The sequence below is a fragment of the Pomacea canaliculata genome, linkage group LG2 (genome assembly GCF_003073045.1).
Source record: "Pomacea canaliculata isolate SZHN2017 linkage group LG2, ASM307304v1, whole genome shotgun sequence".
NCBI classification, from domain to species: Eukaryota; Metazoa; Mollusca; class Gastropoda; order Architaenioglossa; family Ampullariidae; genus Pomacea; species Pomacea canaliculata.
The window spans coordinates 29,638,156-29,662,826 of NC_037591.1; the positions used below are offsets into that span (position 1 = coordinate 29,638,156).

A 24,671-nucleotide genomic window follows, 5' to 3' on the forward strand; every position below is an offset into this window, starting at 1 on the left:
GTGTGTGCAGGTGGATGAGTAGGGGGGGACTGGGGAGGGGTCGATATCAGTCGTATCTAGAAAGGTGGCGCTTGCAGGAGCGATTAGGAGGACGGGGAGAGGGAAAGGGAAGGGGTCACTCGGGTTCTGCAACGACCGCCGCAATATTCTGACGCTAGGTGGCAATCCCCTGCAGGGGCCGACAACCACCTCGACTGGGGGAGTCTGTGGGGGAGGAGGCCGCAGGTAGTCAGTAGAGACTCCAGCTCTTGTCGCGTGGCTGCGCTGTGGTCGCGTCTTTTGTTTGGAAACTTGGCCCCGACTGCAGGGACAGCCTGACAGGGTTCGAGTTCAGACTGAGAGGGGTCACCTGTCCGCCGGGCCAGGGAACTGCTAGTTGAGAGAGAGAGGGGACGGACCTCTTGACGACTGTTCCCGGAGGTTTGTCGCTGTTCACACCTGGACCTGCGAGGATGGAGCAGCACGTACCGGGGTTGACGAGGTCACGTGTCGTCGGTCAGCTCCCACGCTACCCGTTAACGACCCTTGCGCAACAGACCCGTGACCTGTAGCGCGTGCGCCGGTCGCAGCAGGTCAGAGGTTGTGGGTAGGAAGCATCGAGCAGGAGGTCATAACCCGCAGTCGTGACAACCGCGGGGGACGCAGAGCCCAAACCAACAGGACAAAACGAGGACCTGTCGATAAAACGTGACCTCGGCGCGACAAAAGACCAGAAATCACCGTGACCCGGCAAACACGTCAGGGACATCCAGTCTGGGGACAATCTTCAAGTGACCTGGGCAGTGTCAACAGCGGGGGTGACATCGTGTGACTCGACATCTGGCATCGAAGACAACAGTTTACTTGCGCAAGAAATGAGATTTTAATGCTGATTAATTGTTGTACTTTCTGTGTAGAAACCGTATTCACGAGATTTAAAAATTTACTAACAACGGAACTCGCTCTAACCGTAAGTCGTATGCTTTTAAAAATATTCTTTTGATTAACAACTCAAATTGTTTGGAAAATTTGTCAGGATTGGCCATACTTCAAATTAGCTGTGTAGGAAGATATAATACCGATGTTGGATTCCTAAGAAGCTGCAATGCTGATGTGGAATTGATGATAACTGATGGCTGTTAAGTTTGGCATGGTGTGCCACTCGCTTTTTGGACAAGACTGGCGTGTAGTGGATCATGAGTGGATACCTGTCTGAGGGCTACACACCCCCTGGCGGTCTGTCTTTCCTGCCCTGCTTTCATGGTCCTGTTAAAGTTTTACACAGGCAAACAGCCGCCTGGTCATAAAGCAGGTGTGTGACTCCAACCACAGCCTGGAATAATCATGCTTAGTCCCTGTGTTTGTCTTCTCGATACGAGCCGCCAGTGTTTGCTTTACAGACAAGTGTGTGTGTTGCTGTGTACTGTATAAGGTTCTTTTTTGTGTCAAAGGTTGGCGTCACCTCTAACCCTCCGGCTAAACGGTTCCCCTCCCTACCCTCCCCCAAACACCGCTGTGAAAGGAAGAGAGATGTCGCGCAAGGTGTGTTAAAAACATTGTAAAACACCTGGCCAGCCACGGGCAGGCTGCAATATGTTGTGTTATTTGCAGTTGTTGCTGAGCTCGACAGGCTCGCTCTCCTTTCTTCGACCAGCGTGTCACGAGACCGTCCATCGTGTCGTCTGCTCGGTCCTTAACCCCGCCAGCCACCGGAACTCTTTTTCCATCGTGTGTGTGTCGTGCGATGAGAAGTTCTCGTCCTTTTGAACATAATAACAAACAAATAAACAAAACTGTTTCGACGATCTGAGGAGTGCAGAGGTGAGGGCGAGAAAACAAGGAGTTGAGAATGACGGAACATCAGGAGGAAGCTTCTAGGGAGAGGCCCCTACGGTCTGTGGGGCCCCTGTGTCAGGGCCCTTCTCTGTGTCACGGTGTGGACTTGGCATTCTTGAAGGATCTAAAAACTAAACACAAGTTTTCCCTGGCATTCCATCAGCAAAATCAAGTAGCAGCAACAGGTAAGTGATTGTTAACGAGGTCCCACCCGTCACCTAGCGACACAAACTGTTAGACACCATATTGTACAATTATTACACATTGATTATCACTTAATGACTGCTGGTTAATTATGGGGAATATAATTCTCTTATCCCACAGCAGAATTTCTGGGAACATTGACCCTTTGACCATTCATTAGAAGTCGATGGCTGGTAACTATAACTACTTTCTGGAGGTATTTAGCTGTCAGTCTAATACGAGCCTGATGGTGAGCAGTTTGTTAACTGCTTCAGCATCGTGTGAGAGAGAGAGAGAAAAAGAGACGCAGCACATGGCCTCTTAATCTTTACTTTCCTCTCTCATCATTTCTCGTGTAACAGTATTTTTTTCCACAAAAAAGTTTCTATGAGCAGTCTGGCTGCATGCCCAGGGCTACAATCTGTTTTGACTTATAAGTGAGCAATGATGATGCTGGCAAGTGAGCACAGACCTAAAAATAGTAACATCTTCCGGTATCGGCTGTCATCAGTAAGATAGGCTAATGAATGTTTGTGTAAACACACAGGTGATAATCTCACGAGGATGTCAACCACTCTTGCAAAGGCTTCCGACATAAACATGTCTGAACACAGATCATGTCTGGATGTGTAGAGACATCCTAGGTGTGTGGTGGTCGTTCATCTGTCTCGCTCATTAAATATTGTATCCGCAGCCTTGTATAAGTAGATCAACTACTTATTATGGTATAGTCTGTGCTCTCAACTTTTAGGGGTTTGTTTGTTTGTTTGTTTGTTTGTTTGTTTGTTTGTTTGTTTGTTTTATGCCGTGCCAGCAACTAGGACTACATCATGGCAATCAACCTCTAGGGGACAACATTAGCCAACTATTAAGATGTTATCATAACCGCAGGTTGGAATCAACAGAATACATAATTTATTCCCAGTTGTAAAGCATGCGAATATTTAATCATGGCGCCAGTTATAGATGACACGATATGAGTGTGTTTGTTAATGCTGTGAAGATATTTCCTTTTTTATATTTCTTTTCATTTTAAATAATGAAGTTTCCAGACGAAGGTAGCTGAGTGCTATGTGTGCATGCTCGTGCGTGCGTGCGTGTGTGTGTGTGTGTCGTGTTCGTGCATGCGTGTGTGTGTGTGTGTCGTGTTCGTGCATGGGTGTGTGCATGCGTGTTGCTGGGTTCGCACGTGTGTGAGAGATAGACAAGACAACCATCCCCTGTAATCTAAGCCTCGTTATGATGAGCTGCACTCAGCATGATAAAGCTGGCAATGAATGCACGTGTTATTTCATATTTGCTGCTACGTGTTTGGTGTTATCGGTGTTGCATGTTGTGTCCGCCAGCAAACGCTGATAGCAGCTGCTTATGTTGTACAAACTGGGTTTTTTCGGCTTAAGTAATGCACCTTTAAAATTGTATAACGAGCTTAAATGTTTGCGAGAGGTGCGCGTGCAGACATACCCGGGGTGCACCCGGCCGCTGGTTATTAACTTAAGTCCTTAATTGCGGCCTGCGGTCTGTTGACAGACTTTTATTTCTTTTCTAATCGTCGATGGCGCCGTGGTGCAGCATTTGCTCAAAGCCAGGAATCAACAGAGCGACTAAAGAAAAGCAGGGTGAGCGGGTGTGGGTCTGAAAATGTTGACTTTCTTTTTCGCAGTTCATGTCGATGGTCGCGAACCTGTTGCGTGGCGACACACGAACAATGGTGGCGACAAGGAGGCCGCATTGCTACAGTGTGTGACCGAGTGTGTGACCGAGTGTGTGTCTATATTTGCTGATCCCTCCCGGCTAACCACTCCCACTCACCCTCACCCTCATCAACCCTGTCTCTCGCCTCCCTGGGTCTGTTAGTTCAGTCTGCAACCCTCCCTCCCTCCACCACCTTCACAACCACCCTGCCCTCCGTCTGTTGTCCTCCGGGGGATAGAGAGATCGTCGTTGAAGAAGTTAGAGTTTGTGGGAAGAGTGTAAACAAACAGAACTCAAGTTTGATGCAAGCAGCTAGAAAACAAGCTATCGACCTTTTATGTCCTTTGCGTGTGCAGGCGTGTGATGATTGATCGAAATGTTTGCACATCACCGGTGACACCTCAGGGAGGAGGGACAGGGTAGGAAGAGAAGGAAGAGAGAGAGAGCTTAGTACGTCATTGATGACCGTTGTGAACTGTTGTTGATCACAACAACGTAGTGACTGCACTGTAATCAAGTTGGTCAGTGGTGTGATAACTCACTCCTGCTACTTCACTGGTCACCATGTCACGTGTCCCTCGAAATAAAGACGAGGGACAAAAACAGCCTCCAGCATGCGAGAGGAGGAAGATTAGGACGAGCTGTCTCTGTTGTTTTAATCACGTAGGTGTGAAGACCAAGGTGCTGTGTTGTAGCATTGATATGCTAACAGAAGCCCACAGACCTCAGCTGACTCACGCTGCACTAAACAAATCTTTACTTACCCCCGGCCTCCCAGTCCAGTGCCCTGCTTACCTCCAGGGCAGCCCCGGCCACACTCGTGCACAAAATCACGCGCTTTCTTGAAAAGGCACGAGCTGACTTGTTTGCTCAGGTAGATGTCAACCTTGTGAATGCCGATGTACCAAAGGCAATTTTCTAAATGCTAAGAATATCAAGCAAACAAGACACTAAATGCTAAACAAACAAGATGCTAAAAGCTAAGCAAACAAGATGCTAAATATTCAGAAAACAAAATACTAAAACTTAAAGTTAGGGAAACAAAGGGACAGGGAAGTTATTTCCAGTGCATCAATCTAATACAATTATTTGTTCAATGACTCGGTATATAGCAATTCATGAAAAAAAATTGCAGCCCACTGGACTGTTAACGTTTCGTCATGCATACAGGTGCACCAAGAACGTTAAATCACGTGACAGATGATAGAGACAGAATTGGTGCAGGTTTAGGGTTAATTCTATTATTTTCAATTAATTCCTTTTCGGTCATGAACTCCAGCAGAAAGTCTTGCTTATAAAATATTTTGTATTGAAGTATTGAAGCGCCTAAACTCTTCACTGGATGACGAGCAGCAAGCAGACGGCCTATAGACACGTCACCTTTCTTTGTTAAAATGCGGTTTTCTTTCATAAATGTCCACTCCGTTCCTTTGTACACTCAAAACAAAATGTCATCACAAAGTCAATACACGTCGAGAAATGGACGACATTTACAAACATTTTTAGTAAACAGACTCAAACCTGAAGGTCATCTTATTGACAAAACCATCTCCATCTTAAATGGACAAAACATGTAAATATTATGAGACAACACTAGAATGTACGTCGAGATTAATTTGAAACTTTCTGATTCCTCAATATTAAAATAATTAGATTATTAAAAAAAATAAGGAGATAATTTTTTCGATATCTAGAAATTAATTCTTCCTTATAGCACAACAGAAAAAGCGGAAGTTGCGCGTGCGCAGCTCACAACGTCCACACAGCAGACGAGAGACCTGTCAGGGTTTCTTCATTCGCAAGGTGTCGGGTGTTTCTACCTGATCTCACCAAGGGGTGGGGTGAGCACAGTGCAGGCGACTCCCACACCAACACCTGCTGACGTCATAGCATCAACAGTCAGGCGTCACACACGACATCAGCCCTCGTCAGACGACATCAGTGTTTCTCGACAAAGACTTTGTCCGTCATGCTAGACTTAGAGGTAGCCGGTGGATAACGCTGTCATCCATGACTGTTCCCCTCTCTCTCTCCGCCCTCTCCCACTCCCTTTCTCCTAAGTCCCACCTGTCAACGGTCGGAATGTCGAGTTTTTCAGTCCTGAGCTGCCGATGGGTTTGGTGTGCAGGTGGCTGTGCGGTCAAACGAGAAGGAACAGAAGTTCGTTGGCAGTCGTTGTGCTTTTTGTTCGTGCGTTATCACTGCTGCAATGGAGAATATTGGAGCCCCACCTTCCCTGTCGTGTGTACCCCACCCACCCTAGCTATACTACTCGCAAGAAGTTAAGGTCCAAGTGGGACAGTCAGAACACTTCTCTGCTCGAAATTCCATCTTGGAGAAATCCCAGAACCCGCCAGCAGTCCACTGGTGTGAAACGTCCTCTCGGCGCTTGTTTGTTTTAGACTCTTCTCTCAGTTTGAATTCCCCATCCTGCGGTAGACAACCAGTGGCAGTGTTCACACTACCCATCGCTTGCGAGTGAATAATGCACACTTTGTGCGGTGGAAGGTTTGCTCACACCTGGATTTTTCACGTTTGTGTTTTTATGCCGTGTAGACAAGTGAGGCAAGACCAAAACTAATAACAGGTTATTCAAGCTCAGTGAACAGCCACACTTGAGTTTCCAGTTCATTCCACGGCTCTTTACGACAGGTTTTAATGTACATGCCGTAACCCTAAACTACAACGACGACTTTTGTGAACAGAATGCCTGTTGGTTGTTTCAAGTCGAGGCGAAGTCGGGGGTGACCCCTCGACCAACGGTAAACCTTTACTCCATGGCACCATCCGCTTTCTTTTCTGTAATCGTCTCAAACTTTTTTGACTGAAAATGTTCTGAAGTCGTGCGTCATCGCCGACTGTTGCTTGTTCGCCCTGACAGCTTTAATCTCTTCTTTAGTCCAAGCTTTATGTGAAGATACCGGGCCGATGTCTGGAGAACATTACAACGAGCTGTCGCGAGTGCCAGTAAGTTAAGAACAGTTTGCTGTTCACGTTTTGTGGTAATCGTCTAGACACAATTATTTTGTCAGTAATAATCGGGTTTCTTCGACATTTTCCGTGCACCTGATATGGAAGTCCGCGCTTCCAGACTTCTAAGCACGATGATGGTCAAAGCGACAGATGCCAGATATGGTCGTACTCCGAAATTTGAAGTCAGGTTCCCGGCTTCCCGCGCATCAAGTTTGTTAGTTGGTGAATGTTGTTGACAGCAGTGTGTATATTTGTTGTTGACAGCAGTGTGTATATTTGTTGTTGACAGCAGTGTGTATATTTGTTGTTGACAGCAGTGTGTATATTTGTTGTTGACAGCAGTGTGTATATTTGTTGTTGACAGCAGTGTGTATATTTGTTGTTGACAGCAGTGTGTATATTTGTTGGTGGATGAGGACTGTTGTCTGTGTGCGATCATCGATGCTCGACAGGTGTGGGCACATGCATGCGAACACTTCTTTAACTTCTTCTAACCCTGACATAGGTGTGCATTATGTATGTCAATATATATCACATGTTTCAGTGAACGTTCAGTGTTAATATATTCACCACTACTGTCTAGACTCTCCTTCCTCACCGTACCTTAGTGTCGCGTAACTGAAAGTAAGCTAATCCATACCTGACTCTACTTATACCTACTCTAGTCATTTTCTTGTCACTGCTGACTGTAAATCTTAATGCAAGCGAGTAGAAAGCTGTTAGGCTTAGTAAAGATACTCTGTTTGTTGGTTGGTTGGTCTTTTTGTAGGGGTTGGTGGGTAGATGGAGGGGTATAGCGGCTTAGTTGAGATACTTGAGAACTAGCATTTATCTTTCCCTTCTAGACTAAGCCTGGGGTAGCGACATGGACTACAGGTGTTTTGTTTACGGTTGGTGAGGGGTGACTGGTGGTAGCGAGGTGGGGAATGAGACGGCTAATGGTAACTACGATGACGTGACGATAAAACACAAGAGGTGGGGAAGAGATTAAGCAGCTCTCAATAAGCCTCGCTATCGGATCACGTGGCGGGTGGGATAGAGGGAGTAAAGACAGACATTTAAACACACTACCCCGATGTTGCGTGTGACACTGAACCTTGACACGCCTGCAAGAAGTCAGCAACAAGAGTCCCGGTGACCGCCAACTGGACTGGAACCACGCGAAGTAGGACCTGTGGCGGTGTCGCGTCGCTGCTGTCGTGCTGTCGTGGTGTCGTGCTGTGACGCAGACTGGCGGACGCACCACCGTGGTGATGTCGTACCTTGGGCTTCCGGTGAACTGCGTAGCCGGACGTGTTTGACCTACGTACATGTGCGGGGTCAACAGCAAGGTGCTGGTGTCGTGGTGGTGGTTGACGATGGTGTGGCGGCGTTGAGCGCTGAGTCAGCAGTGGTGGTTGTGTCACGGCGAGCTGTACACGGGTCGATGTCTTGATACAGCAACGGTCGGGACTGCAGTGTAGTGTATGGCAACGGAGCCGACAACTTAGTTCTTGGAAATTCCGAATTCCAGGTATTGTATATGTTTTTTTTAAAATCCTAAACACCCTGAATAATGTCTTCGGGTGACATTAGCGCATTTTTTTTTTTGTAGATTCTCTCTGTGTGTGTGTGTGTGTGAGAGAGAGAAGGAGAGCGTGTATGTGTATATAAGTGTGTGTGTGAAAGTGTAGAGAGAGAGAAAGTGTGTGTGAGAGAGTGTGTGGTCTGCCTTCAGGAAGAACTGTTCATGTCACGGTAAAAGAAGAAGAGGGCTAATCACGTGCTCGCCTCATTAACCTGATAATGTATTTCTCGAATGTTCGGGGAGAAGATCAATACGGTGATCGAATACCCCGACATATTTCTGAGATTAAAATATTCCCAAACTCATTCTTTGTGTTCAAGTCAACCTGCAGCGATCTTAAAACAGTCGCATGTCACTGACCTTTGCCACTCACGCGATCAAAACAAGAAAAATGTGGGTGCAGGGATTTTTTTTTTTGACAAATGCCACACCTGAGAAAATTAGTCATGTTTTCAAGCCGACATTGAGTGCAGGTGAGGCTTCCTTTGAAGAAGCGATCGTTATCATCGGCTCCTACCCGAGACAATCCGGAAATGAAGTTTTAAAACAAATACTAAAAGCGGGTGGGGAGTGGCGGCGCCGGGGATACCCGAGGCTGGCACTGTCTGCTCGTCATCTCTCCCCTTGGAGAACATTGTTGTAGCGACAGCGACCTCACTGAGCGACACTCACAATGTCACGTGATCAATGGCTTGCTGTACGTTCGCAACAACAACGGCGATGTTCGATCGGCTTTCACCAAGTCCATGGACGGATGTTTGCAATGAGATGTGTTTGCTCTTTTCAGTGGCGACACTGTTTGTTCTGTGGAAAACAGTCGCATTTTCTTCTGCAGACACGTTTCTTCTTTCACCCTTTTAAAAAAAAAAAAATAATAATAATGAAAAGTGTATCACATTTCTTGCGGCCAGCGTTTTTGAAAGACCTTAGTGTGGAAAGTCTTCTCAGAGAACAAACACAATCGATGATAATAATAACAACAATAGCAAGGCTAATTAGTTAATTAGAACGCTAGAGTGCAGCGGTCGGCACTGTGTATGAAATTATTTGTCTACAAAATAGGTCTTCTTGTGTGGGATTTTTTTCCACTCCACTGACTCAAACAACAACAACAACAAATCCATGGAGTCACATCGCAAAGTTTTGTCCGCTTTCCGTTTCGTCCAACTAGCGCCGCGTGTAACAGGACCAAAGCACACTTCCGGTCGCTATTGTCACGTGACATTATTTCGCGAAGGGAGCGTCCCCGGTCACCGGTCATCTATTGTGTCTGCTGTTCCAGTAACCTTTAACCTGCCACAAACTGAGTCTGTGGAGCCTTCTCACAAAGAGACTGGGATAATTAGTCAGACGAGACGCACCAGTCAGTATATTTTGCTCTCTTGTTATCTAACTCGTCATCAACAGACTGAAAGAAAAGGTTCGTCTTTCATCTAATTTTTGTATATTGAATTGTGGGATAAAAGTGGGCGTGGGAGTAGACTGTGAAGACTGATGACATCCTGTTGTGATTTATGTCGTGGTGTTATTGCACACAACATTCTTGTTTATTTCCACAAGGTGCATCAGTCACAACAGACAAATGTTGGCATTTTCGCTTACTTGCACGCACGGACGCACGCACTAACAAACACACTTCACACATTACTACTACTGTGCACTGTATAGGAACTGTTCACGCTCCATGATTTCACCATACTTTGGATTAGAGTGCACTATTGTGTAAGTTGAGGATGCCAGCAGCACGTCAGGCAGTAGTGACTACTTAGTGAAAGGTCACGACCCGCCAACAGACCCTCCCACTTGTCGTTAGGTTCAGGGGGATTCTCTGGGGCATTGTCTGACCTCAGTGCCCTCAGAGGGATGCTCGCTGATCATCGCAGCACTTACACTGATTCGTGTTAACACTTTAATACCTGCGGCTGTGCTTTAGTGTCCTCCTTCCACTCCCATCCCCATAATTTACAATTCAGCTTCCTCCGATGTTTTTGAAACAGCTTCACGTGCGGCAATGCCAGGCTTTCCTCATATTTTTTCTCTACTTCCTTCTCATTTTTTCGTCAACTTCCTTGTTTCCTTTTCCTCATTTTGTTTTCAACATCTCTCTCTCTCCTTCCGCTCTTATTACATCACACCTTGTTACTTCAGTAGTTTTGCAATTTTCCGTTCTCTTTCCTTGTGTAAGGACGAGGTCTAGATATAGGAAAAAATGTTTTCTTTATTCCGCTTTATCATCAGTTCATCTTCCTCTTCATGCACTTTGTTTATGTTCGCCTTTGTGTCATCCACTTGTGTATTTCGCATGGTTGACTTGCCTCGCTTGTAGTCGTTGGTGTGAAGCGCGTGGAGCTACACGAGAAAATGCGTTGTGATTATAATAACACTCGTTATAACACTTATTATAACACTTTCGTTAAAAAAGGACTCTTCGTTGTCAATGCACTCTCTCCACCTCACCTCCGCCGCCAATCTGTCTTGCCTAACACGCACAGCATTTAATTCTTGGTCCGTCCAGCCGGCCGTTAGAGAGGCGGCAAGGGATCCATCAGCTCAGACCTTGTGACCGCCATCATTGGTAGTTGGCTGCTTCACTGGAGGATCTGTGTGCATAACCAAACAACACCAAGCCTTGTTAGTGGGGGCTCTAGATAAATGCCAGTCAACGGACCACCCCTCTGTCGTCTAGGGGCTGGATAACTAACATGAGGGAGGTGGGGTGTGTATGTGTTTGGGGGTTGAGGATGGAGAGTGAAAAAAAAGTCGGAGGGGGGAGAAATCGTAGCTTGACAACTACATTCGTGGGAGGCTACTGAATGCCGAGCAGTAGCTTATCGTGTTGTCAGTGAAAGGGGTGAGCAGTTGTCAGCATGAGACGTTGGCCGCTACCTACGTGTACAGCACGTAATGGTCACGTGCGAGTTTGGAGATTCGGTTCCATGCTGGGGGTTGAGTGATGTCTCGGGGAAAGTGAGGACCCCTGCGAGACAGACCAGTGGCGTCGGTTGTGTCCACATCTACGGCTTAATCGCTGGTCTTAGTGACACGTCACACGGATACAACAGACGCCAGCTGACCGTGGCGCCGGGGATTATTCCTCTCCTCCTTTATCGCCCTCTTTCGTCTGATTGGTGCGAGTGTAAGGGAGAGCTAGTGAGGGGAGATCGGGAACTCGAGACCTCCACCTACGAACCATGTCTTGTGACTATCTTAAAAATCTCACCTTTCCTGTCGTTGACTGTTAATCTATCTTAAAGTAGTTCCACTCTCAACCAGTACTTGTTAAAAGCCCGACCTCATCTTTAATTTATTTATTTGCAGCCATCAAATCCCTGGACTCGCTGAATGACCAGATAGTGCAGTACATTTTCGCCCAATCCTTCTCCGCCGGCCACAATGCCAAGACCTTGCCAGCCGACCTTGACCTCAGTTCTCAGTCGCAAGGTGACGGCGGTACAGGTCAAGGCGCTCTGTCGCCGCGCGAGAGCGAGAGCCTGCAGGCGTCTATGGTTCTGATGCGCCGGCTGCTGCTGGACGCACAAGGCAAGTTCCGCAAGATGGTGGAGGAGAACAAGCAGCTGGCCATCCACATCGACGGCACCATCCAGGCGGCCAACCAGGAGGTGTGCGCCCTGAGGGCGGAGCTGGCCGACACCAACAAGAGACTTTCGCGGATGAGCGTGTCCTCCGGGGACACGGGGTTCAAGGACGGTGAGGGGGGAGCCAGTGAGGGTCGTCGGAGCGGTGGGAGTGAGTGTCAGGGAAGCGGCTGCAGCTCGGGGAAAGACCGGGATGTCATCGTGAAGACTAACGGTGAGGAGAAAGCGGATAAGGTGAAGGGGGAAGTGTTTTGTGAAGCTGGCACCTTGCTGAAGGTGAATGGACGAGAACATTCTGAGGATCAGCGTGCAGGGAATGGAGTGTACGAGCAAGGTAAGGAGGCCTTGTTTGATTGATGTTTTTGTTTTTATTTTTGCACGTTTCACTTACCAGAACTTTTTTTGGAAGATAGTGCGCATCCGCGGACGTTGAACCCTTTTCCCTAAACTGTTCTGAAATGAGATTTATGATAATTGTTTCTCACAGTAAATAACGGCGCACAATTGGATTGCTTGCTTTTATTTTAATTATTTCTTTTTATCCAAGAGCTCGTTGAAACTCAGTTAACTCTGTTCACTTGGAAATAGCCTTAGGAAACGTCACGTGAGGTGTGACGGCACAGACGTGACCTTTCACAGTGACGTATACAACTTATTTACTTTATTTACCTTTACTTATTACCCTCTGAAAAAAAATGCCAGCAGGAAGAAACGGCTGTAGTGTTAAGTGATATTGGCTGGAATGAGTGGAAGACCGAACGAATAGTAAACAATGAATGGAAGGACATAGAGACGAAAGTTGATCACTTGTTGGAAACAACTGTTTAGCAGTGGACCGTCTGCTTCCATGTGGATTCTTTCCGCATGCTTCACTTTTCTCGGCTGATAATTCCATTTGCTTTTCCAGTTGGTCCCATTGCCCATCCCGATATTCATTTCCCTCTTCTATTTTCCATACTAATTTCTTCCCTGGCAGCTTATCCTCCATGCTAATTTCCTTTCCCCGCCTATTTCCTCTCCTAATTCTCCCTCATGCCACCTATCTTCCGAATTAATTCCATATCGTGTCAGTTATTTTCCATGGTAATGTTCTTCATTCCCGCAGAGTGCCAGGAAAATGCAGCATCGCCAGACACGTCCATGTCGCTCTTGAGCGCTAACTCTGAAGTGGACAAGGTCCGGGAGGAAAACAAGAAGTTGAGATGTGAAATCGAGGCTGTCACGGCGGAGCTGAATGAACTCCGGTGTGCCAAGGACTTTGGCGGCGAGAGGCCGAGCTACGGGGAACTGAAACTGGAGCTGATCCAGTCGAGACAGGAGGTGAACCGGGCCAAGGAGGCTTTGCAAGGTGTGTTGTTAGCAAACTACCAGGTGTATCGATAATCTTTCTTCATTTCATCATCACCATCATCATCTATCAATCATTATCATTCTTCTCCTCCTCCTTCATCATTGATCTCTATTCTGTTTATTGTTTGTCGCATTCCCTAGTAGCGGCTGTTACTCTGTTGTTACATGATACTTTGATCGGTAGCAGATTTGGTAGTCTGGCGAAGAATAGTAGTTGCCTAGCAACGATTTCTCGCGGGCCTTCCGCTCGTGCCTAACGGTGATCTGTTGGTGTCGTGACCCTCCCTCAGCCATGAAGAGCGACCGGAAGCGTCTGAAGGCGGAGAAGGTGGAGCTGCTGCACCAGATGAAGCAGCTGTACACCACGCTGGAAGACAAGGAGACAGAGCTGCGGGACTTCATCCGCAACTACGAGCATCGAGTGAAGGAGAGTGACGAGAGCATTAAACAGGTGACTGGATGGATGGATGGATCTCTGCCCTGCGGCCTGTACTCGCTGCATGTGACTCACGTGTTTTCAATGGTTGTCTTTGTCTCATATCTACATGTCTGCGAGCGGTCTTTTGTGATAGATTGCCTGCCTCGTTTCCCTGATCTCTGAGTGTGTGTGACCTCCTTTGTTTTTTTTATTGCTCGCTTCTGTCGTGTCTACTTGTTGTCTTCTCACGTCCATCCGTTTGTCTGTCCTGTTTCTGTGCTGTCTGTTCGTGCTTTTGTCTCCTCGTATATTTCCTGTCGTTTCTAGATACTCGTAATTCAATCAACTTGTTCATCTTTTATTTCTCTTATTTTCTGTGACCAATGTTTCAAGAAAGTCCTTCCACCTGCCAAAAACAATAAATAAATAAATTAATTAAATTAAGGATTAGTTGTCTGGGTTCGGATCTCGTCTCGTGCACGCTGTTCTTTCTCTGTAAGGGACACCTCTTAGCAAGACCGTCTGCTTTGCTGTGAATAGCCACAGCTTCTGACGCGGCGTAAAACACCAATTCCCCCTCCCCGTCCCCCCAAAAAAAAAGAAATTAAAACAATAATTAAAATTGTTTACACCAAAGTAAGAACTAAAGGCTTGCTTATGACTGAAGTTTCTTCGTTTGCGCCTGCTGCTAAAACAGAAAATGGTAGCCTTGTCAAAATCCGATGACTACTCAGCGATGACGATGTTCCTTGTTGATGAATATCGATGTGTTAGTTTCCTTGTTTATGTTGACTTCGAATTGCTGTTAATGCCGTTGTTTATGTCATGTGTTAATGTCGTTGTTTACGGCCATGTTGATGTCGCTTGTCGTGTGTTAATGTCCTTGTTGATGTGCTTGCAGCTTGCCATGGAGAAGGAGGAGTCGGAGAGGGAGAAATGGGAGATAATCAAACGGGCGAGGGAGTCAGCCGAGAGAGCGGTGCTTCTGCGCGCGCAACTCGATGCCAGAGAGCAGACGATAAAAGAACTGCAGGACGAAGTCGCTAAGGTGAAGGATGGGCCCTTGTGCCACGTGACACACTGTCTCTCTCTCTCCCTCGTGCACTGTTCACTATATTTTCTGCATTTAAATTTAGAATTATTATTGTTGATATATATATACATGAGCTTATTGTTGATATAGATAAATCCAAACTTACTTACTGTTAATATGGTTTAAATATTTGTCTTATTTCTGTTTTAGATTATTCTAAATATTTCCTAAATAACTTCTCTGCTTACCCCCAACTCTGTCATCTTATCGTTGTGACAGCTGAGTAACAGATACAACCTCACCGTGACAGTTGTCATGGCTACAATCAGACAGTTTAACGATTGTATGTGCGCCCACCTGCTTACAGACGAGCGCTACAAGCTTGGGGAACATTGAGTGCATCGTTCTCTTTAATTGCGTCCATCCAGTCACGTGTTCTTATTACGGGTGGGCTAACTGATAAGACGTGCAACGCTTGAGGAACGCTATTAATAGAAGCCTGCAGGGGCTGCAGACTGTTTACTGAGGAAGATGACCGATTGCATCAGTTCATTTAACTCGATTAAAAGGGAGGCCACGCGCAGTGACGGCTGATTATCTTTCCGGTCTGGCGCGCATGCGTCTTCTCCAACATGGCCGCCATGCATCTTCTGGCGATAAAATCGCACGTTCGGTCTTGGAAAAGATGGAGTGTAACTATGTTAGACTCTTGGCTTTCTTGAGTGTGACCGACATTTTAAAATCATCTCGGGGGGTGAATTCAATTTACCTGGGCATCGGCGTCTGCGGTAAAAGTTGTCTGTACTGCTGTTGCCGTGTTGTTGTAAATGAGGATTACAAAAAGAAAAATAAAAATCGGAAAATAGGAGTTAAAATAGCAAAAGCCATTTAGAGATAACGAAAGTAAACCTTTGTAGAAGTTCCTTAAAATTGTGATTTAATATTTAAGACATAAATAAAAAGCGCTGCATGCTAATTTTAAACCCAGCAGAACCAATGTAGTGAGTTATCGCTTATGCTTCATATTTCAACTTTGAATATTGCAGAAGGGGAGAGGGTTGGTATCTGGGGAGGAGGGGAGAAGGTCAATGAGGGTTGGCCCTTAAAACTTCCGCTTTGCGAAAGTTTCCCACGAACAGTGCACGCGTTCACCTCCAGTACAGGTGCAAGCTCCACAGCTGGAGGCCATCTGGAGAAGACTGTGGTGAAGATGCAGTACAGTGAGTACACCTTGGAACTGGTCAGACCCAGTGGAAATGCGTCTACTGATCCGGAGACAGAAACGGTTTCCGCGGACGTGAAAGTAACCTTGTCTATAAACAAAATTCGACTGAGTTTAGAGATGTTACCGGGTAGTGAAATACCCACGCTCAACAGACTCCTTTCATAATATTGCCTCGAGCATGAACTCGCAAGGAGAGATGCAAATCTCAAGAAATTAAATAGGAATGTATGTTACTTGCTTTTTAAAAAAGTAGACTTTTTCAGTTTAAGCTGCAAAAAGTCGGTGATATAAACTGAACGTAGCATGTGTACGGAATTATTTTTTTTATACTGTGGTGTGGGCAAAATATTACAGGAACAGTTGCTTTTTCCCTGAACGCTATCGTGCATGCGAGCAAGGGGTGACTGAAGTAAGACTGTCACTAGTGTAGACATTATCACACAATGGCTGAAGTCTCTGAAGAAACTATACGAAGCCTTCAAGTGTCGCTATGTTACGCAGGTCACAGGTCAGCTTTAGCAAAACATAAAGTTTGTCTGGTACTTCACGATCGTCAGTACTAGCTGTAAACGACCACACAGTGTTTTGATGGGGACGTGGATACAATAAATCATCGCCCGTTATCAGTTTCCCCAAATGTATCTGAGTTTTCTGTTTCTTTTTTTTAATTCTTTCAATATTTAACCAACATTTCGTCTCTTGCTTGATGGTCAGCTGAATCTTGCAAAACTTTACACATCTTAAACTAACCTCCCAAACCCGGGTCCGTAGGCGAGGTGTTGTTGCGGCCCTATGTCCTCGAGAAGTAACAATGAATAAACTAAACTAACCTTAGTCCTCTAATGCGTCGTCTGCTTCCTCGACATCTAGTGTTCAGATTTCTAATTATCCTTAAACTGATAGGTAACATGTGAGATTGTAATGTGTTGATGTCGCCGTTTGTTGCAGCTCAAGGACCAACTTCGGGGGAGAGTGGCGGACTCACCCAGGGACTCCAATAACGCCACCCCCACACCAGGAGAGCTGAGCGCCGAGGATATCGACGACATTTCTACGGCGACAACCGGCGACACCACACGGCGTCGGACAGCAGCTTCCACCAGGCAGGACAGGAAGTCGATTCTAAAGACACCTCACGCACAAAAGGTCAGAGTAACACATCAGCAGATGGATTTAAACTAATCTTGTAGAGCGATGACGGAAAGGGGAAGAAATCGTGACAAATAATTGTTATTTTTGGTAATTGCTTAAAATTTTATGAAATTTTTCGTGTGGTTTTTTTTTAGAGGTTGAAAGCACCCCTAAAGCAAGCACACTAAATGCGAATGAAGACCTGGACGAGATGCTATCTCCCTTGATGAAATGGATGCACAACAGCAGCTCAGAGGGCACGGATCTGGAAGCCAGAGATATCAAAAATAAGAAAAAGAAAAGTTTTGGCTCGCTGTCGCGGGTCTTCAGTCGAGGCCGCTCGCGACGCTCCATCGCTCTTCCTCACAACGAACATCTGCTGGAGGGTAGGTCCTCGCTCACCGACAGCTACGTAAAATAAGGAGGGGAAAAAACGAGGAAAGAGGAGGGAAAAATACTAAAAGAAAATTTACTGTGCGCTTTCTACATTTATGTGTAACGATGTCTTGCTTAAGAGTCTGGATCCTCACATTTCCCGAGGTTTAAACTGACAAAATAGTGTCATTTGTCTCATTGACAAAATATCTCTTTGTGTCAAATTGACAGCCTTATTGTATCGGATTCTTGAAAGACTTTTACTCAGTCAGTCTGACAAATCTTTCTGTCGTAGGATATTTCCTATTGATAAACCTTTAGCAATCTGCCGACTAAGATATCAAATGTAAGAGACTTACATGAAAGTGGTGAAAAGTTTCCCAGTTCACACAACATGTCCGGCTGTCTTTCAGATGGCAGTGGCACCAAACTGAGTCTGCTGACCGTGGACAACTACCAGGAGAAGCTCAAGACAGTAGACCAGATGAAAGGGGTGCATATGTGCCACTGGCGTGCTGGCCAGGTGCTGGCATGGCTGGAGATCACCCTGGGTATGCCCATGTATGGAAACAACTGTGCACATAATATAAAGAGCGGCAAGGTGAGTTTTTTTGTCAGTGAATATCCTCCAGAAACCATTCGATGCTCGTAGTGTCAAGCTAAACTAAAAATCGCTATTAGGCTTATAGTTTGTTGTACGATGCTCACGTTTGTTATATTGATAACTGGCATAGGCACCCGGCACTGACTGGGTTTATTTCTCCTGGTCACGTGGTCAACCATGGGATATTCTTGCAGATTCTGCTCGGGCTGAGTGACTATGAACTAGGGGCGGCCTTGGGCATAACCAGTCACATCCACAGACGTAAACTACGGCTGGCCATCGAGGAGCACCGCGACCCGGCCACCATGTAAGACCGATGATTGATAATTGATAACCATGACGATGATGCGTTCACGAGGTGTACTTAAAGGTACTGAGCTAATAAGTTTTATTTGAAACTGGAAAAAAAAACGTTTTTGCGATGTGCAGACAATACACACTGGCTCCCAACGTGGACCCTACCTGGGTGGCTCACAGGCTGATGCCAGACCTCGGCCTCCCTCAGTACAGCGCCGTCTTTGAGAACAACCTCGTGGACGGCCGCATCCTGAACTCTCTTGGTCGCAAAGACCTGGAGAAGCATTTCGACATCCACCGCAAGTTCCACCAGGCCAGCATTCTTCACGGCGTTGAGCTCTTAAGGCGAATGGAGTTTGACAAGGAGGTATGTGAAACAGTCAGACAAGATTTTGGCTTAAAGATGTGTATATAATGAAGTTGCAGAGATATTTTAAAGAGAAAGGATTGGAATCGGAGATATCAAGGAGACGGACAAAAGGATTTGTGTGGATATTAGTTACGACAACGGTTCTCCAAACGACAGCAGTTCTTTGCACCTGACAAACTGACAAAATTAACCTCCGCCACTGTCACTCGTTCTTCCAGAAGCTGAACGAAAGGCGGAGCCAGTGCGAAGACTCGGACACTGACCTCTTGGTGTGGACCTGCGGTCGGGTCATGAAGTGGACACGCTCCATTGATCTCGGGGTAAGCTTGCCTCCTGTCTTCCAGCCGTTCACAGATTGACACGTTAAAGTAAACCACCTATATATATATAGAACAAACTGGCGTTTACAAGTTCTGCAGCACACTCTGTTCCCTTGATAAAGATCCTGTAAGTGATTTGTTAGTTGAAATCACGATCTGGGTACAAAAATGTGTGCAGTTTTCTGAGTCGAAGTTTTGTTTTGTTTTATTTTATATATATATATATTTTTTAGCTGTGGTGAAGGGGAGACGATTTGCCTGCAGAACTCTTTTCTATCTTAATTTTAAAAATTGGCAGAGGAAACCAAAGATTGCATTGAGGTTTATACACAATGTCTTGCTGTGTTGGTGCCGTTGTCAGGAGTTTTCGGATAACTTGCGCGAGAGCGGTGTGCACGGAGCCTTGATGGTCCTCGAACCTTCCTTCAACTCTGACACTCTGGCGACCGCCCTCGCCATTCCTCCCTCCAAGTGTTACATTCGTCGACATCTCGCCTCGGAGCTGGATACCCTCCTGCGACCAGCCAGGTATGTCCACGTGCTCCCCCGTGATCTTGAGGGTTGAGTTCGAGAACCGATGTCAGGTGTGAACTATTTAGGAATTTTTGAGGCGAGTTGGACGGGGTCTGGGAAGTGATCTTGATTCTCGACTCTAAATCAGATGTCCCAACGAAAAATTAAAATGTTTAATAATCTAAAAACACTTTTTTAAAAATAAGAAATTTGTGTCGTTTTTTTTTTTCGTTTATTCTAAATAGTTTGGAAATGGACTGTACTGTAGGAAGGGTACAAGGGAAGTGGGTTAGAGATGCAGGACTCAACAAAGCGGGTTGCACGAGGCCTCGCATAGTTGAGTGTGTTCCCGTTCGGATTACATTTCTTGATAAATACACATCCTTAGCAATTTAAGTTTTCATCCATTCATCGTTCCTTCCGTTTTTCATGTTTCCTTTCTTCTTGTATTTCACTGTACGATATTCTCTCGTCTCCGTGATGATAATCTGATTGTTCGGAATCTGTGTTTAGTCTTTGTTTAAGACTTAGTTTTTGAATTAGTGAATGTAAATGAAATCCTCAACAGCTTCTCCACCTCAAAATTTAGCCACTAAAGAATATCACTTCCAGTCCCAATTGTATGGTACCTCGATACCAGAAGCTAGGAGAGGGGAGGAGGGAGAATTAAGCAGGGTAGGAGAGTACCACGAAAGTTGTTCTCATAGCAGAACTGTGTTTTCAGGTCTTACCAAACTGGACTGAAAATCTTGAGGTAATCTTTGACAGGTGGTGATCAGTGGTTCATGTCTACCTTTTCCTAATTTTTTTTTTTTATTATTTTCGTTTCTTAGAATATCTGTTTAATTTGCATTCTTGGTTCCCGCGTGCTGGGCATCATAGGTCACTTCCTTTGTAGCCTTTCGTAACCTTTTGGTTGTATGTGTCGTGCATATGGCTTTAGTGTTCAGTTGGTCTTATGACTGCTGGGAAGCTTTTCATTCGGCAAACGCATCAGTTTTCAATTTTCTGGCAGCAGAAGAGAATCTACTGCGACATATTTCGCTGTTTGATTTTTTTTTTAAGTTTGTCTAGTTTTTATTTCAGCTCGTTCACGCAACTTGAACATAAAGCACCTTTTATTTCACCCTTTATTTTATTTATAATTTTGGTTTTGAAACATGTTGGGACTCCTCAGTATAATTTCGTATTTTATTTATTTTTTTTTTTAAGTACTCTTTCTCTCCGTGTGTGTGTGTCTCTCTCTCCCTGTTCTGTCTCTCTGAAACATGACGTTACAGTCGATTGTTGGTTATGGTAAGTCAAAGGTCACTGACTCGCTCACACATACCTTGTGGTGTTTTGCAAGATGTGTAGATGAATGTTTTGCAATAAGAGAACCTGCTAGCTGGCCACTGGCTATTTGAGTCAGGGTCAAGTATATTGTTCCTCAGCCAGTCTCCTGACTGGGTCAAGGATGTGTGAATTCTCCATGGGAGCGCGTGCTCGTTTGTGTGCTGCTTGTGTGTGTTTGTAAAGGTAAAAATTACAATGAAGAATAAAGGCGGTTCAGGACTTAACTGCAGTTTGTACACATCTTTGGTAAAATCCATGTAAAATTATCAGACCTGAGTGATTCCATTCGCTGTGAATGCCTGCGTGCGTGCTTGAATGCGTGCGTGCGTGCGTGCTCGTTCCTACATGTTGGCTCCACTCACTCTGACAGCCTTTCATGTGTTGGCACTGAAACTATTGTAGACGACCCTTATCTTTCTGTGTACGTGTAGACATACCCCTTCTTTTGTAATCGTATGCGAAGTCACTTTTGTAATTGCATGCGCTGTTACCCTGTCGTGTAGCCTGGCTGTAGAAGTCTCTCGTGGTGTTGTAGTTGCTTGTAAATCGCCCAGTGCTATACCAGTCTGTGCCATAGCTTTGTAACCAAGAGTCTAGCCATGTAACCCATGTATAGAATCATCCAAGTCGTAAGCCATGCGCATATCTTCCACCACCACTCCCCCTCCCTCCGTCACGTGATCACGCGTGAAAATATCTCTGTCTTGTAAACATGTATTAACGTCAACCCAGTCTTCCTATGCGTCCATGGCAACTACCCCTCTCCCCCAAGCCTGTACTTGAATGCATAATGCTTCTCTTTGTTAGTGGCTCCATAATCATGTGATTACTTCTCTCTCATGTGGATGCAGAGTGGCTCTAGTGTTTAAGTGACCGTTTGATTTCTGTGGGTTCACACTGCATTGATTAATCCAGATCTTGGGGACTGGTGGGACTAACCCTTTCCCGCTACGGCACAGCGACTGCCCACAGCCCATGTCCCTTTTGATTAATCAGGCACTACTTACTGTCTTGTTACAGAGCGGCGCTGGACACCCCCAACAACAACAGCAAACACCTGGAGCCAAGTGCCAAATCGCACACTTTTACTCGGTCGTACCGGGGGCAGACAGCAGACGAGGGTACTAAAGGACGAATAAGCTTTCGAGTGAGAGGCATTTTCATCTTTTCTTCCTTCGGGTTTTTGCTATGTGATCATTCTGCTTGCATATTTTATCATTTCTCTTCCTTCCTTTCTTTCCTTCCTTCCTTTCCGTCTTTGGGGGTTCGGTAGCGCCACATCTGTCACTAATATAGTAAGATCTGACTGGCCTGGGTTCAGATCTTGTCTCGGGCATGCTGTTCTTTCTTTGCAAACTGAAACTGAAACCAAACATTTGTTATACTGCACTGATCTGCAGCAATCTGTAACATTTGTCTGCTCTCCTCTCTGTTCAGGGATCTCTGGGAGGGCTTTCGGAAAGAAAATTCGGGACGACCTGAAGCTGGCCTTCGACAGCGATTCCCCGAAAAGAAAGATCTCTGCGCCGATTCCAATCCAGCATACCTCTTTGGACAATGTGGTGGAAATACCCGGCGACTCCACTGCCGTATGACATCTAGAGAAAAACCACTAGATGACATTGCTCTGGCAATCAGGCTGACAGCCACGTGGTCACCAGCACGTGACCCCCGTGTGCTTGACATGACATTTGACAGTCCGCAGCATAAACAGACAAGGATGCCCATAATGATGGCATCCAGAAACTTGCCGCTTACACCAACAGTATTAGCTGCGGTGTTTTATCATGTTTTAACTGCCAGTTATTTTTTGTAAGAAATGTTTACGCAGCAGTTTCCAGTGATTGTTGTTAGGCAGACGATCGCTTGGCTGCAAGACAGGACCAATGAGCAAGCAAGGGACTATTTCTCTCTCGCAGTTGACTTATTATAGTAGCAATCTAGTCAGGTCTGTTTCTAGAAATTAGGCCCAGCTGAAGAAGACTCGATAACTTCTATACAATTATTTACAGTCGGTGCCATGAAGAAATATACTAAGGATGTACCGTACATTTCCAGAGGATACTTAGTCAAATCGCTTTTCTGTTTTCTGATATTAGACAAGAACATGCTGGAAAATGTGTTTCCTTGTGTCGATCCCCGGTATTGTCCATTAAAGACAAAATCAGTACAAGTGATGTGGTTAGGACAGTTCGCGTTAATATGTTAGCCAGGAGGATTAATGTCAAACAATCAAAACATAAACCTCTATCAGCGAGTAAAAATTAAGTATTGAACAAAAGATGCATCATGCTTCTTAATTGAGCAGAACTGCCGTTGGCTCAGTAGGAGTTCTTTCCCTTAAATTACACTGGATTATTTTCTGTGGGTTCAGACTTGCTGGTGCTAATTTATTGAACCGTTCCTGTGTATTTGTGCTACCATGATTGTTGATTATGTTTTAAATTCTAATTCTTATTTTAATTGAAAGTCGGTTTAGATTTTTTAGCGATGTCCTTTTAATGGATGAACATGTTTAAATGATACTTGCAATAAGCAGCGATGAATGTGGAGAAATTTTCTTTTTTGTTGAGGGTAAAAAAAAAACAGAAATTTTACAATACTGCACTTAATAGGAAAACGACTGGAAGCCGATTTTAACATTTATCCTCGACCTGCGGCAAACTGAACATGTCAGGGTTGTGTGAAAAGGTGGAGGTGTTTTAACAAACTTAGGCCAGAAAGAGAGGGACAGAATGCGTGAGTGCGCAAGTTAAAGGATGTGTGAAGAAACAGTCCAGGGCAGAGTGCATATTGATTGCAGCCCGTTGTAGATGTTACTCGAGGATAGTTATTCATCATTTCATGTTACTGTTCCATATTGTAGGAGAGTTGTGGATCTCGGCAAGTGACAGTCTATACCGGCCCCGTGATGTTTACTGGGGACATAAATCTTTTCACTGAAATCGGTTTTTAAGTATTAATATTCTTTTTCACCCGTTCTCTCTCGGTCTCTTTTCTTCTCGTTTTTCTTCATGTTTTTCGATTTCTTGTCCTAAACGTACATACACACGCGCGCACACACACAATTTCTTTCCAAACCGAAGAGGTTACACTGGAGAGAATGTAACCAAAGAGATGTGTTACTTAGTCAGCTACTGGTTAACTGCTGATAAATCTAGACACTAAGCATTTATGTATATTGTATAGTCTGTTTTTATCCATTGACTTGTAATGAACTGTTTTAAATAAATGATTCAAATTTATCATGTTTTTTTTATGTATGGGTATTCGACTGTGATGCGTTCGTCTTACCTAATGGTCACAAACTCAAATATATACCTTTTATGTGAGCAGAAATAACTGCTGGATGTTGGTAGCTGTTAACATCAATACTGTCCAAATACTTTATAATACAGCTTGGGAAAGTATGATGTTGGGTCCCTTTGCCAATGATGTGGTCTGCACTGACTGTCACAAACTATGAGAGTATAGATGATGTGTTCAAGATAACATGAGGGCAACCGATCTCCTGCCTGCCTTGTCTGCCAACCAGCCTTCGTTTTTATCTTTCTCCTTTACCTCAAAAAAGATAATGGAAGCCTATCTGTCCGACTGTGTGTGTTATCGAGTTTTGTGACTCCATAGATTTTTAATTTTGTTCGTTGGGTAACTCGACAATTTATCATTTCGACCGCGCATAAAACCTATTCCAATCAATGCTGCTAATCGACTGGTCCACCAGTGCTATTGTATACCAAAAAGCCATGCTTTGTTCACAAACAGCATGTAAAGTTCATCTTCAGGTCAGCCTGATCAGGTGCCATTTATCAAATGAAAATTTACTCTGGTGTAAGCTATATGTGCAGAGGGAATTTAATCATTGATTTTG

The 24,671-nt window shown here is 45.1% G+C and overlaps 1 protein-coding gene across 1 annotated transcript; it reads left to right on the top strand.

Annotated features, from left to right (window-relative positions):
- The first annotated feature begins 204 nt into the window (after positions 1-204).
- On the top strand, positions 205-24,045 carry LOC112555664 (kazrin-like). The gene is made up of 15 exons (XM_025224116.1): positions 205-2,000; positions 11,552-12,163; positions 12,935-13,177; positions 13,470-13,630; positions 14,499-14,645; positions 16,804-17,001; positions 17,144-17,372; positions 17,775-17,962; positions 18,160-18,272; positions 18,395-18,629; positions 18,851-18,952; positions 19,314-19,480; positions 20,190-20,219; positions 21,821-21,947; positions 22,238-24,045. The coding sequence occupies exons 1-15, from the start codon at positions 1,829-1,831 to the stop codon at positions 22,280-22,282; spliced, it is 2,769 nt and encodes a 922-aa protein (XP_025079901.1). The 5' UTR covers positions 205-1,828; the 3' UTR covers positions 22,283-24,045.
- The last annotated feature ends 626 nt before the right edge of the window (positions 24,046-24,671 follow it).